This window comes from Macaca thibetana, chromosome 1 (genome assembly GCF_024542745.1).
Source record: "Macaca thibetana thibetana isolate TM-01 chromosome 1, ASM2454274v1, whole genome shotgun sequence".
Taxonomy (NCBI): domain Eukaryota; kingdom Metazoa; phylum Chordata; class Mammalia; order Primates; family Cercopithecidae; genus Macaca; species Macaca thibetana.
Window position 1 is genome coordinate 106538987 of NC_065578.1, and position 17820 is coordinate 106556806.

General features: G+C 36.4%; 1 protein-coding gene across 5 annotated transcripts in view; it reads left to right on the forward strand.

The window, feature by feature from the left end:
* The window catches only part of NTNG1 (netrin G1), a 356671-nt gene that overhangs the window by 184557 nt on the left and 154294 nt on the right, over positions 1 to 17820 (forward strand). For all 5 annotated transcript variants that reach the window (XM_050778859.1, XM_050778835.1, XM_050778842.1 and 2 more), the window contains exon 3: positions 2624 to 3264. In XM_050778859.1, the coding sequence (XP_050634816.1) occupies positions 2624 to 3264 (641 nt within the window). The remainder of the gene's footprint in view (positions 1 to 2623; positions 3265 to 17820) is intronic.

Below are 17820 nucleotides of genomic sequence, written 5' to 3' on the forward strand. Positions count from 1 at the left end.
AGGTGTCATGTGAAGTTAAACAAGGTTCTTAATTTCAAGATATCTCAGATTATGATAACATTCATTAGGACTCTCCAAGACAAGAAGATTAGGCTGTGTTTCCTGAATCACTTGGTCTTAGACATTTCCTTTCTACCAGCCAATCCTGTTTCTACAACAGGGCTACAACAGAGGGAACTCCAGTGACTTGGGAATTCAGCAAGCCAGGGAAGGGGTAAGAGGCACCAGTCTCGTCTCTGCCTCTTACTGACTTTATTATGTGACCTTGGACAAATTACTTAACACCTCTATACCTCAATTTCCTCTTCTATAAGGTAGGAATGAAGAGGATTACCCAGGAAAATGTACGTAGTGTCCAGCACACAAGTGCTAACTAAATGGTGGTTATTGCCAATACTTTTTATTGAGTATAGGCATGAGAGCCTTTTACATAGATTTCTTCAATCATATTTTATAAAATAGGTTTGTTAGTATTGACCAATTTCCAGAAGCAGCATAATGTATCATCTCCTGTGGTCCCAGTGCCCTATCCCTATCTGAGAAGCTTTGCACACCAATGCTGAAGGTAAACAAATGTTATCTTTCAACACAATTTATTAGAAACATCTGATAACTCACTTTGGTGGATCCCACAGTGCCCTTCCCCTTGTTTCCATACCCCTGACCTCAGATGAAGACGCTTTTGTCAGGTGGAAGATGGTAGCATCCAAGTTAATGATAGTGCAGATGGCTGCATGCTGACAGATTTTGAAGTGACCATATTTTTTCAGTAAATTTCAAATGAAGGTGTGATTTGTGTAAATCTGACCTCTTCCTGTAAAATGTGCATTTACATATATTTAGAATTTATAAATCCTGACAGATTCCACAATATTTATAGCCCTCCATAAAAAGCCTTTGCCAGTTTGTAGAGCTTTGCATTTGGCTCTCTGGCATGCTTAAGAGAATTTAAATAATAATAAATTTGGTGATTTATTCCACCTGGAACAGAAACTTATTTCCCCCCTCCCCTTGGCTCATTTTGAAGGGGATACTATAAATAGTGCCACAGACGCTGGGATCAGGACTAGGGAATTGAAATTCGAGAGAGAAGTACAGAAACATTTTCATTATCACTGATTCCTTGAGTGTATTTTTAAAACAGTTCTGTTCCTCAAATAATGTACCTTCTCTCCTTTCTCCTGCCCTATCACAATTATGCTTGAATCTCCAAAACCTGTTGCCAACTTTAGGATTCGGTTACATTAATGGGAAAGAGAGAGTGAGAGTATTAGCTGACTAGGTAGGAGAAAGTTGCCTCTGGGGAGACCAAAGCAATTCTCTCATGTTCATCTTATATTTCATAAGAGTCAGCCAGTAACTGAGTGTCAGTATCTAAAGTGTAAATTCATTATCTGAGACCTCGGTCCTGTATCCTACAGGTATGATGAAAAGCTCACAGTTCATGAAAAGAAAGAAAGAAAGAAACCTAATTGTAATTACAAAAGGAAGCCCAAGGACAATGTCAGAGGATCAATTCATTTCACCCAGCCATGCTCATAATAACTGAGTACAGAATAAGAAACACCTGAATAGTCGAGTCCTAATGCTATTACTTGTTTTCTTAAAAACAAAAATCAACAAAAATCTGGTAACTTGTCATTTGCCATGGAATCTACTGATGAAAGCTGAGAGTAGCCATTTAGTGTAGCATAAGCAGTGTTGTAACTTGTAATATAACTAGGAGATTTATTTCTAGCTTCTTGTTTGAATGGCTGTGAAGGAAGTAGCATTTGTTAAAGGTAGAATAATAATAACTAACATCCATGAAGAACTGCCTATGGGCTGGCACTGAGTAACAAACACATCAAGTGGCTGTGGTTTGATTTGCCACAGCCTCCTAATTGAGTAGTAGGGTTTTTTGTCCTGGTAACTTGGGGCACACTCCCAGTCCCAAGACTTTCCTGAACAATCCTTTAATCTTTACCTAGTAGACTGGCAGATATTTGGACCAAGCCCCAGAGCCTTTAGGGTACCACATTTTAATAATTTGTGGTGAACAAAGTAAATGTTGTAAAACCAGACATTATGAAGCAAGGACCTAGTTGAGTATGATGGATTTCAGGGAAAGCCAAAGAAAAAAAAAGGCTGAATGTTGTATGGGGGTATTGTCTCCCCCACAGAACACAGGTATCTATGGTTCATGGCTCATTCTAAAGCTTTGCTTGAAAAATGACTTTTTAAAGAAGTGTACTCTTAAGGAATGTCCTTCAGGCAGGGAGGAATTTCCTTTGCTTTTCTATAGCATCTTTCTAAGAGGAAGCAGAGGTATTGAGCTGTTAGACAGTTGCTCAGTGTCTTTGTGCTTCTGTGACCACATTATGGATCTAACACATATGGGATAAATAAACTGTTTTCATTTCTTAAAGCACATGGAAGGAAACAAGACAAGAAAATTACCATATTGCTTTTTTTTCTTTTTAAAGCTATTAAAGAGGAGAATCCAGTTAGGGCAAATAAAAATGATTACTGAAAACAGTAATTTTTTTTTCCCTTTTCTAGCCTCTTACTGAGCAACAGCAATATGGCAAGACTTGTGGCAAACCAGTGTTTTGATGCACCCTCTTTTGTTCTTCTTCCATAGGGTAATCCCTACATGTGCAATAATGAGTGTGATGCGAGTACCCCTGAGCTGGCACACCCCCCTGAGCTGATGTTTGATTTTGAAGGAAGACATCCCTCCACATTTTGGCAGTCTGCCACTTGGAAGGAGTATCCCAAGCCTCTCCAGGTTAACATCACTCTGTCTTGGAGCAAAACCATTGAGCTAACAGACAACATAGTTATTACCTTTGAATCGGGGCGTCCAGACCAAATGATCCTGGAGAAGTCTCTCGATTATGGACGAACATGGCAGCCCTATCAGTATTATGCCACAGACTGCTTAGATGCTTTTCACATGGATCCTAAATCCGTGAAGGATTTATCACAGCATACGGTCTTAGAAATCATTTGCACAGAAGAGTACTCAACAGGGTATACAACAAATAGCAAAATAATCCACTTTGAAATCAAAGACAGGTTCGCGTTTTTTGCTGGACCTCGCCTACGCAATATGGCTTCCCTCTACGGACAGCTGGATACAACCAAGAAACTCAGAGATTTCTTTACAGTCACAGACCTGAGGATAAGGCTGTTAAGACCAGCCGTTGGGGAAATATTTGTAGATGAGCTACACCTGGCACGCTACTTTTACGCGATCTCAGACATAAAGGTGCGAGGAAGGTAAGAGAAAATCTGTCTGCCTTCAATGGGAACGGGTGTGTCCAAAGAAAATGCCAGAGTGTCTCACAGCTGTAAAGTAACATTTGTCAATTTCTACTGCAACATTTTCTTCAGGAACTCTAGTGTAGAAGTAGGTTCCGAAGGTATTCTAAGACCCCTCATCCTCAGCAGTCATTCGTAATCCCAAACTTGCTGTCACTGAACCTGGCATGATTCTTCAGAATTTAAATAAAAGTGAATTTTAAAAAGTAACTCCCTGGGTCGGGAGGTCCTTTAAGTCTTTAAGGCAATGAAGCCAGGGGAAGCAAAACCATTTGCCCTATAAGGAACTGAAAAACTAGAAACACAACATACCATTGTTGACAAACGCAAAGCAGGGATTCAACATGCTACAACAGTCAATTTATGTTTTGTGTAATACTGCACAAAAAATCTGGAAATTCGAGTTACATTTCTTTAAATTTATTAAATCACAATCAATAGCATATAGGAAATATTTGTTAAATTGGGACAAGCTCTACTTTTCATGTTTCTGGATATTATTTTGTCAAAAAGATATACTAGCATTTAAAATCTAGACCTGAGTTGGCTCCCTTCATGTGGTAGATCAATAACAAATGGACAGAGTTTAAACACATTAATTAAACACAGTCAGGAATAGCTTTGGTTCTGATAATATACTAGAGACAGATTTGAGCAAATTTCCGAGAATTTTGAAGATGTTTAAATGAAAAACTTCAATAATGAGAACCAGAACCACCACACAGAGATTTTCAACCAGCTTTTTAAGTGTGGTATATTATCAAAACGACCACCTGATGGGAGTGGAGGCATGAGATAATGAGTGGGAAAACTAAAGGTAAGAGCAGAGTATCTAGCAAATGGAAGCAAAGGGAAAGGCAAGCAAAGAAATAACACCCCAGTAAAAAGGCCAAGATATCTTTAAATGGAAATGTATGAGGATAAGAATATAAATAGTCTATATCATGTAGGTTTAAATGTTTAATGATAAAATTCAAACAGATAAGGCAGGATTGATTCACTTTATTGACTGCCAGCATCCTTTAGGCAGCCCAGTTCTCAGAAACTGGAAGTGTTGAGACTTTCTGGTCTGTCAGAGATTTGCCTTACCTATGTGTGCTGGAAGAAAGGTCACTGCTGGTAAGGTAAAGACCATAGTGGGAACACAGAATGGAGTGGTGGGCTTGACCGTAGTGTGGTGTCAAAAGTTTCAGAGTCTTAGCTGTGGAAAAGTAGCAGAAACTGGTGGCCATCTACTCTCAGCTTTTTCTAGCTTCATGTTCCTCATGGAAGAATCAAGAGCCTTTATCTGCGAAGCTTTTCCTAAAACTTTTGACCAAGGTCTTCGTGGTATGTAACGAATATGTCTTTAAAGCAGAACAATATTGAACTTGTGAGTTCTAAGCTGTAGAGGATAGTTCATGTATTACTAGCAGGGTACATGACAGGGCAATATGGAGCTGTTGCCTTAAACTTGAGTTTGCTATTTATAATAATACACAGCAATTATCCTTATGAACATTTTAGCAAAAGACTATTAGCTTCCAGGATCTTATTCTTGGGGATGTATGATATATGAAAATAGTTGATATTGATATTATTAACTATAGCTTGCCACAATGAAGTAACAGATATTCTATTCATCTACATGAATAATGGTAAAAAATTAACAAACTAAGATTTGGATTTTAATCCTAATCTACATTGCTCGGTGGATTCATCTAGGTCAGTTTCCTTGCAGTTTAAGAAATACTTAATCTGAGCCCAAATTCTTATTCCTCCACTTCTCCAAATACCTTTATTTGCCACTTGTAAAAAAGGCAATCTTCTGAAGCATTTTGGTTGGGAAAAACCTATTGCTGATGCTTATTTTTGTTATTAGTATTCATTTTGTTTCCTCTAATAATTTAAAAGAAAGTGTAAAATAAACCTGAAAGCTAAAGGCATTTTTATGCATTCTCAGCTGCTGTCAAGCATGCCGTCTTCTAAAGGTGGTGTGTTGGAAATGTAGATCCCTTCAGATCTATCACATTTCTTCCATCTCCCAGACTAGTCATGTCCTCCAACTGTATTTCAGTGGTTCTGAGGAGTTTGGAGGACTCCTCCCTCCTTCCCTGGACTCAGCTCCACTGTCTTTTCTTGTTCACCAGTCAACTGTAAGCTGAAGAGAAGCAGCTGGGCAAACGAGAAAGGTCCAGTAGAGGTGAGCCCCTTCCTTAAGGTCTTCTTCTGTCACCTCCAGACTTTGTCCAAATCCTCAGGGCAGAACTGATGCTGGCATGTACTGCACTAGGCACCAGATGGCTGGAGTATTTTTGTCTTAGGGGAGGGACTAAAGAAGCAAGGTCTGATGGCTCGGGCGTATCTCCAGCTTTTAAGTTATGTAAAGAAGATCTGCTGATGATGGAGCCAGTGAAGGGAAATGTTGAGCTATAGTCTGGTTCAGGGGCCTTTCAGCATAGAAGCTGATCTAATTATTTTACCCTTGAAAGTTTCAGTAAGATTAATGATCTAGATTGTCTTTCTCTTATATAACAAATCATCTATAGAAGGATTAAATATTAATTGATGATCTCTAAAAGAAAGTTCTAAAGTTTCCCTTTCAAGGATCTCATAAATGTACACTTTTCAAAATACAACTGAAGTTCTTGTTCCTTGCACCAGCCCCCACCATCCCATGAAATGATTGCAACATTTAACATGACTTTACAGGTCTATATCTGATCATGATAATGATATTTTTCAACTTGTTACTTCTATCCCCACCCCCACCATAATGTGGAAATTGACATAAGTTATTTTGGGAAAGTAGAATGGAAACCAGATGTAAACATCCATAGTATAGGGGACAGAGAATTCAGAATTTTTTTACCTTGAAATCTTAAACTGTGAGACAAAAATAGTTGATCTTTGCTTGAGATGACTGAGCTTGTGAGATTCAATTCTCCATTTCTTTGCCCATGTGTTTGTTTTATACTGGCTAGTGTTGTTTGATGGAAAAATAGTGTTTTCATTGACATTAGACTAATGTAGCATTTATGTTCTTTTCGGAATGTGACACATCTGATACCTATTTTACTAGTAAGAAAAAAGTGTAATCTCATCATAAAAAATTTATTTCTCTTTTGCCACATACTTATTTTGCTTCCAAAATAATGAAGGAAAAAGAGGAAACATGGCTGTTGGCAATTTCAGCAGCTCTGTAGTACTTACATTGTTCAATAAACCTAATAATCTACATGGACTAATTCTGACTTATGGATGTCCTGCTTCAGTAAATCAGGGTGATTTTCTCCAGTGAATAATAGACGAGTGCAGTGTGCCAGTACCTTAATTAAAGAGCGGCTCTCTTAGTCTTGATCTCATTTTAATTTACAGGGTAATACTACAATAATATCACTAATGGAAGGTACATTAAAGGGCATCAAGTAGCATTAACTGTATTAAATTATGGTACTTATGTTAATTAACTGCTGAAGCAAGATGGTTCTAATGGCCAAAAAGGTCATCTAATGCATAAATAAAATCTACTCAGATGAGGGGTGAGAGGAGAAATTAGAAGTAGATGTTTGTTCTGAACATCTTTTTATATAGACCGGGGGTTAAACTCAAAAGCTGTTAAATATAGATAATGTCCAAAATATTTTCTTAGTTACACCATTGGAAGCTTTGATTTTTAAGTATTTTGTTTTCTTCTAAGCTTTCCATAATTAAAATAATTGAAAAAATGAACACTGTATTTGTCAGCTGCATAGATTTTATGGAATATAAACTCAACATTATTTATTGTTTTTTTGAGGTAAACAGTTTCAAGGAAATGATGTGATTTAATGTAATAATTTGTAAATCTGAAAGACAAATGAATCTTTAGTAATCTACTCATTTATTTTTAAGATACGCTATCAGCCACATATCAAGTTACTGATTTTAGCCATAAGACAGTGGAAATTCTATTTTAACAGTAAAAACTTGAAGAAAGTGGCCTGGAAAACTCCCATCAACATCTTCAGTATTCACCCTTTAACAAAATATTCCTAAAGGTAATTATCGGTCATTTTTTCTCAATGGTCATTACACATTTCTTATCCCTTGCAGTGCCTACTCAGGCTCCATTATAGGCAATTGACTATCATAATAGTGAACAGTATTTTTTCCTTTTTCTACTTCCATTGTTTACCTCCAAGAAAGAAGCCTTGGAATATTAGCACAGAAGTTTCACTTCGACAAACTTTTTGGTGCGATCTTCACTTCATGGCTGCCTGTGCTCAGAATCACACTTCCCTGCCTAATCCCAGGACCTGCAAAGGGCCAAGGCCAGAGCCACTATGACTAGGTGCCAGGAGTGAGGCAGGCCCCAACGTCGCTCTCAGGAGTCCAGCTTCTACGTGTAAACCCTTATTCTTTGAATGTCACTACCTTTGTATTTGCTGTAATTAGAACAAGGTGAAGCTGACATCATGTTCTTGAAGCACAGCTTCCACGCGGTTAGTGCAAAAAGATGTGATGTCAGGTAAAAAAGAACACTTGGAGAAATGCAAAAGTATAAAAGCAGTAGAGCACTTTTTACATTTCTGGAAAAATCTGTGTAACCACAGAAGTGACTTGCTAATTAGAGAAGGCTTATCAGTTATTTTGAAGGTTCCCTAAGTCTTTTTCATAACCACAACGGAAGTAAATCTGAAATATTTACTTTTTACCTCTTATGTAAGAGGCATTCCACAAAAACACTTTTTAAGCATTGAGCCTGGCCTTTATTCTTTTCCAATTAGTCTCAATTACTGAGCTTGGGCTTTACTGCCACTTAACAGATTCTGCTTTTTATAACACCTTCTTGCTTTCTGTCATCAATAAATAGTTATCCTCCACTCTGGGACAGATGCTGGCTTTGATGGTAGACAGATGAAGATGCACCAAGCATAGTCTCTGCTCTTAAGGAGCTGATATCCAGAAGGGACACAGACTTTATAAACAATAACAAAAAAAAATGATGATAATGTGGGTTAAGCGCTTTTACTGTGTGAATATTCAAAGTGCTGTGGTAACAGAGAAGAAGCTACTAATGTAATCTGGAAAGACTAGTAAAACCTTTGATAAAGATGTGACATGTATGACATCTTGAAATATGAGTTTTATTGTGCCAAGCAGCCAGGGGAGAATGGATATCCTAGGCAGACAAATTATACCTAAAAACAGCACAGCATGTTAAGGAACTCCAAGCAGTAAGGAAATGATGGAGTTAAGAGTCCTGAAGATGCCCTACCATCTTCTCTTTATGGATCTTCAGCATGTCCAGGAAGCTGAAGGATTCCTACGTCTTTCTCTCTGGGTCTCCTATGTCATAAGAAACCCAAAATCTTATGGAGTCTCCATATTAATTGACTGCAGGTGAGAAACATTTTTAAGGCAATTGTAGTAAAGGCTATTCTGGTGTAATGGTGCAGACTGGAGAGCTATAACATTGCTTAATTGTGGAGCAACTATAGCTCCAAGCCCTATTTCTCAAGTGGAGAATCCAGAAAAGCTTTACACATTCCACAGGAGCCATCATATGGCAGTGGTCTCAGATTTGCTTACAAAGTCAGTAGAACTTGTTGACCAGTCATATTTTGGGGAAGACTTCTTAGTGAATTGGATGGTGGGGTCAAAACTAAAATAGGGAATAAATACTGAAATAGGCTTTTAGTTAATTCATGATTTAGCTAGTTAATTTATTGTGCCATTTCAAGTAGTAGAAATTCTAGTTAAAGATTTGAAAATACTTGTCTAATGTTGTAGAGAGAGATTTGAGCTCAAATATAGGTTTGAGAATTATTACCTTATATGTGATGGTGGACGTTTTGAGAATCAATGATATTGAGGATTTTTTTTTTGTTCATAGGTATAAATGACCATTATAGAACATTTACAGAATCCTGTGGAATATTACTATGTAAAAGGTAATTTCTGAAGGAAATCAAGAAATAATCTGAGAAAATTCAAAGAGAAGGGATTGAGTTAATGTCATTCTAATAGTCCCCACTCATATTTGAGTAATAATCCTTTAAATTTGTATAGCATTCAATTTACAAAATTCTTGTCAGGTACCTTATTTCCTTTAGTGCTTACAGGACACTTGTGAGACAGGTGTTGGTTAACCCCATTTTGCATAGGCGAAAACTCAGGACCAGAGAAGTGCCATGACTTTTTCTTTAACATCACACATAATAAAGTGGTAAAATCAGGTTTTTCACAACAAACCTTAGGCTTTTGCCAAACATTATGCTCTTACAGTCACGCCAGCCTGAGGTCAGCTCAGTATATGTAGAAGACCCCCAAAATTCCCAAAGAAGCCATCTTTAAATAGCAACAGTGAATCAATACATCTTATGACTCTGCCCATCTTGGAATGTTCTGGGAGTCACACTCCATGGCTTTTGGCTCAGTGTTTTATTACACCAGGCTGCTCTGTGTTTATCTAAACTCTAACTTCTTACTTCATTTTTATCAACTTTCAAATGTGTGATCGGGTTCATTTGTCACACTGTGTTAAGTCTAGGTGTTTAACTACTAAAATCAAATTGTGGTGATAACTTCTTATTTTTTCGTGGGGAGACAAAAATAAGCTGAATTTTCTCAATGTTAATTTTTCTCCAATATTTCTTCATAAACTTTTAGTATGTGCACCTGCTTTCAACTAATGGGCATCATCAAACACTAAAACAAGTCATATGTCTTAATGGATGAACTTGGAAATGGCCAACTACTTTCGCTTATTTTAAGCAAGTTCATACTTCAAGTGAGGGCAATGTGTTTTTCCTTTTAACTTCCACTTGTAAGTCCACATTCTCTCTTCTGAAACTATTGTGAATAAATGTGCTGCCTCTTTCATATAATAAAATTTCGTAAATTTGTAACCAATGATTCTGTCCACCAGGTACTTTTTTCAAGCTAAATGGATATTAAACCATTCCACTAAAATTTAATTTACTCTCCTTTTAAAAGGCAGAATGAAGTCCAGTAAACAAGAGTATTCAAATGAAAAGCATAGTAATCATAATTAAAAATTAAAAAGCAACATAAAATATTGCTACTTAACTCCAGTGGAAACACTTAGAATAAAGACTTTATGGTATGCACCCATCGTAAGTGGACAACTGAGGGCCATTCTGATTTGGGGCATATTTTTTAAATCCATTAGAAGATCTTGAATTATAAAGAGAATATATGCATAAGCAGCTCATTTTCCTCTGAGGTTTGTACTATTATAAGGAGAGAATGTATCTAATAATTCCTCCATTTAAATTATGAAATTCATTAGCATGCAGAAAAACAATCCGGTTTAGGAGCTTGTCTCTTTATCCTTAATTCCCTAGTGCCATAGATTTTTTAAGCTAGTGGGTCATTACAGGAAAGATGTCTCTTTTTTTTTTTTTTTTTTTTTTGAGACGGAGTCTCGCTCTGTCGCCCAGGCTGGAGTGCAGTGGCCGGATCTCAGCTCACTGCAAGCTCCGCCTCCCAGGTTTACACCATTCTCCTGCCTCAGCCTCCCGAGTAGCTGGGACTACAGGCGCCCACCACCTCACCCGGCAAACATAAGGTTATTTAAGCAAAAGGCCACAAAATGGGTAAATAAAATAATTTCTTCCCTCATTTAACTTAGCGTTTGTAAGGGAAGCTACATTCCAGCTACATCTGCATGCCCAAACAATGGAAGGCAGGAATCCACCAACTTCCGCAGCCCTGTTTTTTATCCTAAATCTGTGCTATACGTCTTCGCAATGTCTTGCTGTCCTTCTGTCCCTAGGATCAGAGTTTTTTCATAACACGTTAGGAAATGTTGGCCATTGTTTGATACTTAGTGTAAGAGTGTTTTGGGACCTATGTGATCAATGGTTCAGTAAAGAGACTATTTCCATTCATTCTCCAAATAAATACAAGAACAAATGTGTTAATGTCATGAATTTTATCACAGTAATTTGATTGTTTGGATTGATATATTGATTCTGTTGCAATATGGGTCTATATTTTCAATTCAATAAGCCACTTTTAGAACTAAGTATATTAGTTTAACCAGAAATGACTGCACTGCACAAAAACTCATGGTTGCTATTTCTACCTCCCTTTTATAGGTACAAAAACTACATCTAAACAAGGTTAATAAATAGCAAAGGGGAAAGGAAAATTTAAAAATTACTTATGTTGGCATATAAATTTATTTCTGAACTCCCCTTAAAAAACATTGAAAAAATGGATGGAAAGGCTTTAAATATGTGAAACAGGAGCCTCACAAACCCTACTGGTCCAGAATATTATAAAAGTAGGGTAGTTACTACATTGGCTCTTTCTTGCATTGTAACTGGTACCTAAGACAACTGATATTATGCTATAATTATATTTAGAGAATAAAGGACAAGTCATTAGGATTTTAAAATCATTGTCTGTCTTATTTTAGAAGGAAACATTGGCTAAGAGACAAGAGAAACAGATTCTCACTCTGGTTGTGCTAATAATTCTTTGTGAGCTCAGAATAGGTCATAGTTACCATAATCAGAGTCTTCTCATCTACAAAATGAGATTTTTATACTAGCTTACTGTTTCTCAGAATGTACTCTTCAAATAAAGTCCAAGATGGTCAAAAACATTTGGGATGTTTTTGATCCCAATACTTCCTTCTATGAGAATCACAATGTATATTCATATATTAAAGACCCTGAGGTGTCCTACAGTAAAGAAACATTTCTATTTTATTGAAGACAGAGCCTCTAAAACTTACTTAGTCAAAAAACATACTAGTACCTCTAAACAACCAGTATTCACAGAACTCATGTAAGGGTAACAAGGTGTCTTCAAGCTCCAACATTGTTGGACTCTTTGTAAGATTGAAGGAAATACATGAAAACATCGTGTGTGTGTGTGTGTGTGTGTGTGTGTGTGTGTGTGTGTGTGTGTTTAAACTATTTGCAGTGCTAAGAACAGATTGATTTTTCAAGCAAGTTCCAACTTTAGTCATCATCCTCCCTATATTACTGCTACTTTGGGTGAAAAAGTGAGACTATCTTAGAGAAAGACTAACCTCAGTGGAGAGTATCTCTCATTTTTTTTTCTTTTAACTGTCGCTCTAATTTTTTGAACCTTGGAGTACTATGCATCTTTGTTTAAGAATTATAGGAAATTAAGTACTGTATTGGAATAAATAGGGATTTTTTTGTTTTGTTTTTAAGCTAGTGAAATTGTGATGGAAGAGTCAGCAAAGATGTGAAAAATGAAATGCCAAGTGGTACAATCTGGTGTATTTTGTAGATAAATGGAGATGCTAAAGGATTTTTATTCCTCCCGTATGTAAGCGCCTCAAACTCTAATTACAGCAATGAGCTAAAATCATGCATTTAAAGAAAAATAAGATTAACCAGTATTTAATATATTCTTTTTTTTTTTTTTCATTTGCTTTGGAGGATATTCTTGAAACCACAAGCTAATTTTAGTTAAATGAATCTTGCCTTTCTTTTGCTAATTAAGACTGTTAATGAATAACAAATCAGAGCCCAGTAAAACTAAACATTGTATACAGCTGAGGAGTATCACCTTGTCCAGGAATTGTATTTTTGTCCTGGCTGCTTTTACTCATTTGGTGCCACCAGAATATCAGGGAAGCAAAGCTGTTATAACATATTGGTGACATCCATGTGTAATTATAGATACTCCAGTGCAGCTGGGAACAGGGAACAGATGGGGGAAGGGTGGGCCAAGAGATGATGGGTGGGGAAAGTCTAGGAGGTCAGAGATTTGTCAGGTTGGAAGGAGATAGCATCATGAACTCCTATATTGGATTTGTATAGACAGGGTGTATGCCACATAGAGTCATAGCATTGCAAAATCGTTTCTTTTAGAACTGAAAAAAAAAAAAATAAAAATAATTTAATCTAACTCCTCCTTTTTCAAATGTGAAACAGAATGGTTAAATTAATTAGTCAAGGATGACACTGTTGTATAACTAGAATTTAAACCCAGATGGAACTTTTACTCACTGATCTGCGTCCCATGCCTATAACTGGGCCTGGTACCTATTAAGAGTTCAATAAATATTTATTGATAGAATGAGAGAATGATCAGAGTATCCTTCTGACCATCATGTAGAGGACCATTCTGAGGACGGTTTTCCCATTAGGTATGCTATGGCCACCTCTAAATATTCCCCACACAAGACTGCAAGGGAATTGGAGCTTAGCCCATTGTTTTTGGTTATGTCACTTCATCCAATAAACCAGATTGCAAAGCTTCAGGCTTTAGCTAATAGTCCAAACTTAAAGAATAAAATATATCTACTTCAGATAACAGAGTAATATATGTACTCAGGTTAAATGAATACCGCCCCACTCAAATACACACAATTTCTTTTATTATATGTTTGATTGGTCCTTTTAAGATAAAAAATTGTGACCCATAATCCCTTTCCTGGATGAGGAGAAGCCCATGAAAAGGAATGAACTGCTCACATTCTCAAGCAATATTTAGTATAATCGCAATATCACTATACGTCCACGTCCCAAGGTTGTCTTCAAATGATGTTTGCTTCTTGAGTTTAGCAACCAAGGAGTTTTGAAATGCTACTTAAAAACCTTACAACTTGTAAATGATGTCTTTACATATTGATAGGTTCAAAACTGGGGTTTCAAAGAGTTTGAGCCGAGGAGACATGGAAACAGGCAGTGATCAAACGCAACTATATACATGTATCTGCTGAACTATATACATGCATCTGCTGAAACTTTTATGAACATATGTCTTGATAAAAGTAATTGAAGTTCATTATATACTCTTAAGTGGCAAAATAGGATTAAAAATATTAATAGTATGAGGCTAATTATGAGAAGGAGGAAAAAAGAGAGAATGAGACAACACAAATATAGCTAGCTAATACTGGTGGAATTGTGGGTAGTTTTTATCTAATTAGTTGCGATTTTCTATTTTTTTTCTTTTTACTCATTGTATCATCAGACAAAAAATAGTTTTTAAAATTAAGTTAAAATTCAGCAAACTTATAGGATACAAAAACAACACACAAACATCAGTTGTGCTTCTATACAGTAACAATGAATGATCCAATAGGAAATTAAGAAAACAATTCCATTTACAATAGTGTAAAAATAATAAAATGGTTAAGAATAAACTTAACCAAGAATCCAAAAGTCTTGTACACTAAAAACTACAAAACAGTGCTGAAAGAAATTAAAGAAGACACAAATAAATCGGAAGACATCCTATGTTCATGGATCGGAAGTCAATGTTGTTAAGATGTTAATACTACCCAAAGCTATCTACAGATTTAATAGAATCTCTATCAAAATACCAATGATGATATTTTCAGAAATAGAAAAATCCATACTAAAATTCATATAGAATTTTAAGGAACCTGGAAATAGCCAAAATAACATTGAAAAAGAAGAATAAAGCTAGTGGCCTCACTGGGGTTTTTATGTTGTTGTTCCTTTTTTTTTTTTTTTAATTTCAAAACTTACTACAAAGTCACAGTAGTCAAAACTGTGTGGTACTGACATAAAGACAGACATACAAACCAAAATAAACCCTCACATATATGGTCAAATGATTTTCAACAACATTGCCAAGACTATTGAGTGACGAAAAGACAGTCTTTTCAACAAATGATTCTGGGAAAACTGGATAGTCACATGCAAGAAAAACAAACCAAAAAAGGAAGTTGGACCCTTACCTTACATCATATACAAAAATTAATTCAAAATGCGTTAAAGACCTAAATGCAAGAGCTAAAACTATGCAAAGCTAAAACTATGAAACGTTTAGGAAAAAACAAAGGGAGAAAACTTCATGACATTAAATCTGGCAATAATTTCTGGATATAACATCAAAAGCACGGTCAACAAAATCAAAAATGGGTAAGTTGAACATCAAAATTAGCAACTTTAGTGCATCAAATGACACTATCAACAAAGCGAAAAAGCAATGCACGGAATGGGTGAAAATATTTGTAAATCATATATTTGATATGGGATTTTTATCCAGAATGTATAAATTACTCTTACAATTCAACAACAACAAAAACCTAATTAAAAAATGAGCAAGGGACTTAAATAAACATTTCTCCAAAGAAGATATAAAAATGCTTAATAAACACAGGAAAAGATGCTCAAGATCATTAGTCATTAGGGACATGCAAGTCAAAACCACAGTGAAATACCACTTCATACCCGTCAGAATGATTATTATTCAAAAAAATAAAATAATGTGTTTGGAAAGGACATGAAAAAATTGGAATGTTTGTGCTATTACTGGTGAAATGGTACAGACACTGTGGAAAACAGTGTGGCAATTACTCAAAAACTAAACATAAAATTGCCGTATGATCCTGCAATTCCATTCTGGGTATATATCCAAAAGAAGTTAAAGTGGAAGCTTGAACAGATATTTGTACATCTCTGTTCATAGAAGCATGGTTCGCAATAGTCAAAGGTGGAAGCCACCCAAGTATCTATCGATGGATCAGTGGAAAGCCAAAATGTGTTATATACATACAGTGGAATTTTATTCAGCCACAAAAAGGAAATAAATTTTGATGCATACTACAACATGGATGAACCTTAAAGACATTATGCTAAGTGAAATAAACCAGTCACAAAATAACAAATATTGCATGATATGCAACTTAAATGAGTGTCCTAGAGTAACCAAATTCATAGAGATAAAGTATAGTGTTTCTGCCAGAGGCTGGGGGCAGATGAAAAAGAAGAGTTCATTTGTAATGAGCACAAAGTTTCAGTTGGGGAAGATAAAAAAGTTCTGGAGATGAATGATGATGATGGTTACAAAACAATGTGGAAGTATTTAATGCCACAAAACTGTCTATTAATGATTAAAATAGTAAATTATGTGTTATGTGTACTTTAACAAAATAAAAAATCAGTAACTGCACAAACAATACTCCTTGACTCAGCAAAGTAAAACACAGAAATTCTGACATATATCCATGTATCTTTCTTCTCTGTCCTTATGAAATATTCTAGTCTTTTCCCACTTTTAATGTTATTCTTGGTTTTGAGATAGAGGAAGATGTTCAATAGGTTTCCAGGTTTGTATGGGTCTTCACGATGAGGGGTCTAGTTGGAGGAAATAGGATGTGAAGCTCCTTGAAGCAACAGAAAATAAGTTTTAGAGAAAGAATTTGGCCAGAATGTAACTAATCAAAGAACATTTCCTGTGTATAGGAACGATGAAGCACAGACAGGAAGGGAGCTTAAGGGGCAGATATTGTAATAGTAGTGGAGGATATTTAAAATCAGACTGAGTCTTGATTTCATACTATAGGTAAGCAATTGGAACCACTATAGGCCCTTGCAAAGTGGTCTATGTTGGAGATAATGCCAATGTTAGAAAAAGACTTAAAAGATTGTGTTACTCTCTGTGCATAAAATGGTTTGGAAGAGGGACATAATTGACTGTTGAAATAACTTTCATGAAACATGAGGGTTGTGGATAGAGAAAGGAAGAAGTAAATGTGAAAAGTAGGTTTTAATAATACAGAAAGTAGGTTTGCCCCTAACATTTGCAAGGTTGGGGAAAAAAGTAAAAATACGAGCCCACATACCGTATGCCTAAATATGTATAAAATATAAACTGAACTATACCACTGTTTGACTCATGTTTCCATCCTGAGTCCCATAGCTCACTCCCCACAGTATGACAAAAGGGGCCATCACCTCTCCCGAGCTAGGTCTGCTGCTGCAAGCCTGAGCTAGAGGAAGGTAGAAGCTATGTCCTTGACCCAAAACTCATAAGTAGTAACTGGATCTACATGAACTTGGTATGGAAACTTACCCAGGCAAGCAGCTAGGAGGCCAAACCAGGAAATTTATCCTCTTCCATGATTCACTTCTTCCTTTCAGGATTTCCAGGTAGTTGTAAGCACCTCCCAAAATTACACCAAGATTTCTTCTTCTGGCAGTAACCAAGCATGTCCTATCATGCTGACTCTCCTGTGCCCAACAACTACAAGCTGTGAACTAAATATCAAAACAATTACTTGAAGACCCTGGAGAATGACCAGACACAGGCAGATACCAAAGGGGAGATGATACTTTAAAGAAAGGAAAGGTATTGGGTGAGTTTCCTTTTTTCTGCTTTTCTCTAAGGACCTGCAGGCCAAAGTCTGTGCCATGTATAATGGGGAAAAGGAGGTGCAATTAAAGCCCAGATGGAAAATCCTATTTCATACTTCCTTGAAAACCAGACAACAGAGCTGGGGCAACCAAAATATGAAGCAAGAAATATGAAAAAGAAAGAGCCAGAAGCGAGGAACTCCAAATACTGTGTATAAACTCTGCCTAAATTTCTGGCTAATCCCTCAGATGTCAGTGTATGAGCCAGTCTCCCAACAGCCCAGCTAAAGCTGAAATAACTGAACTGAAATTTCAGCTGCAATTGCAGAAGAGACAGAGTGCTCAGTTTGGATTTAGTTACATTCCCTGCCTACTAAATGAAACAAAGTCAATATTCTTCAGGAGAGCACAACAGAATCCAGAGTCT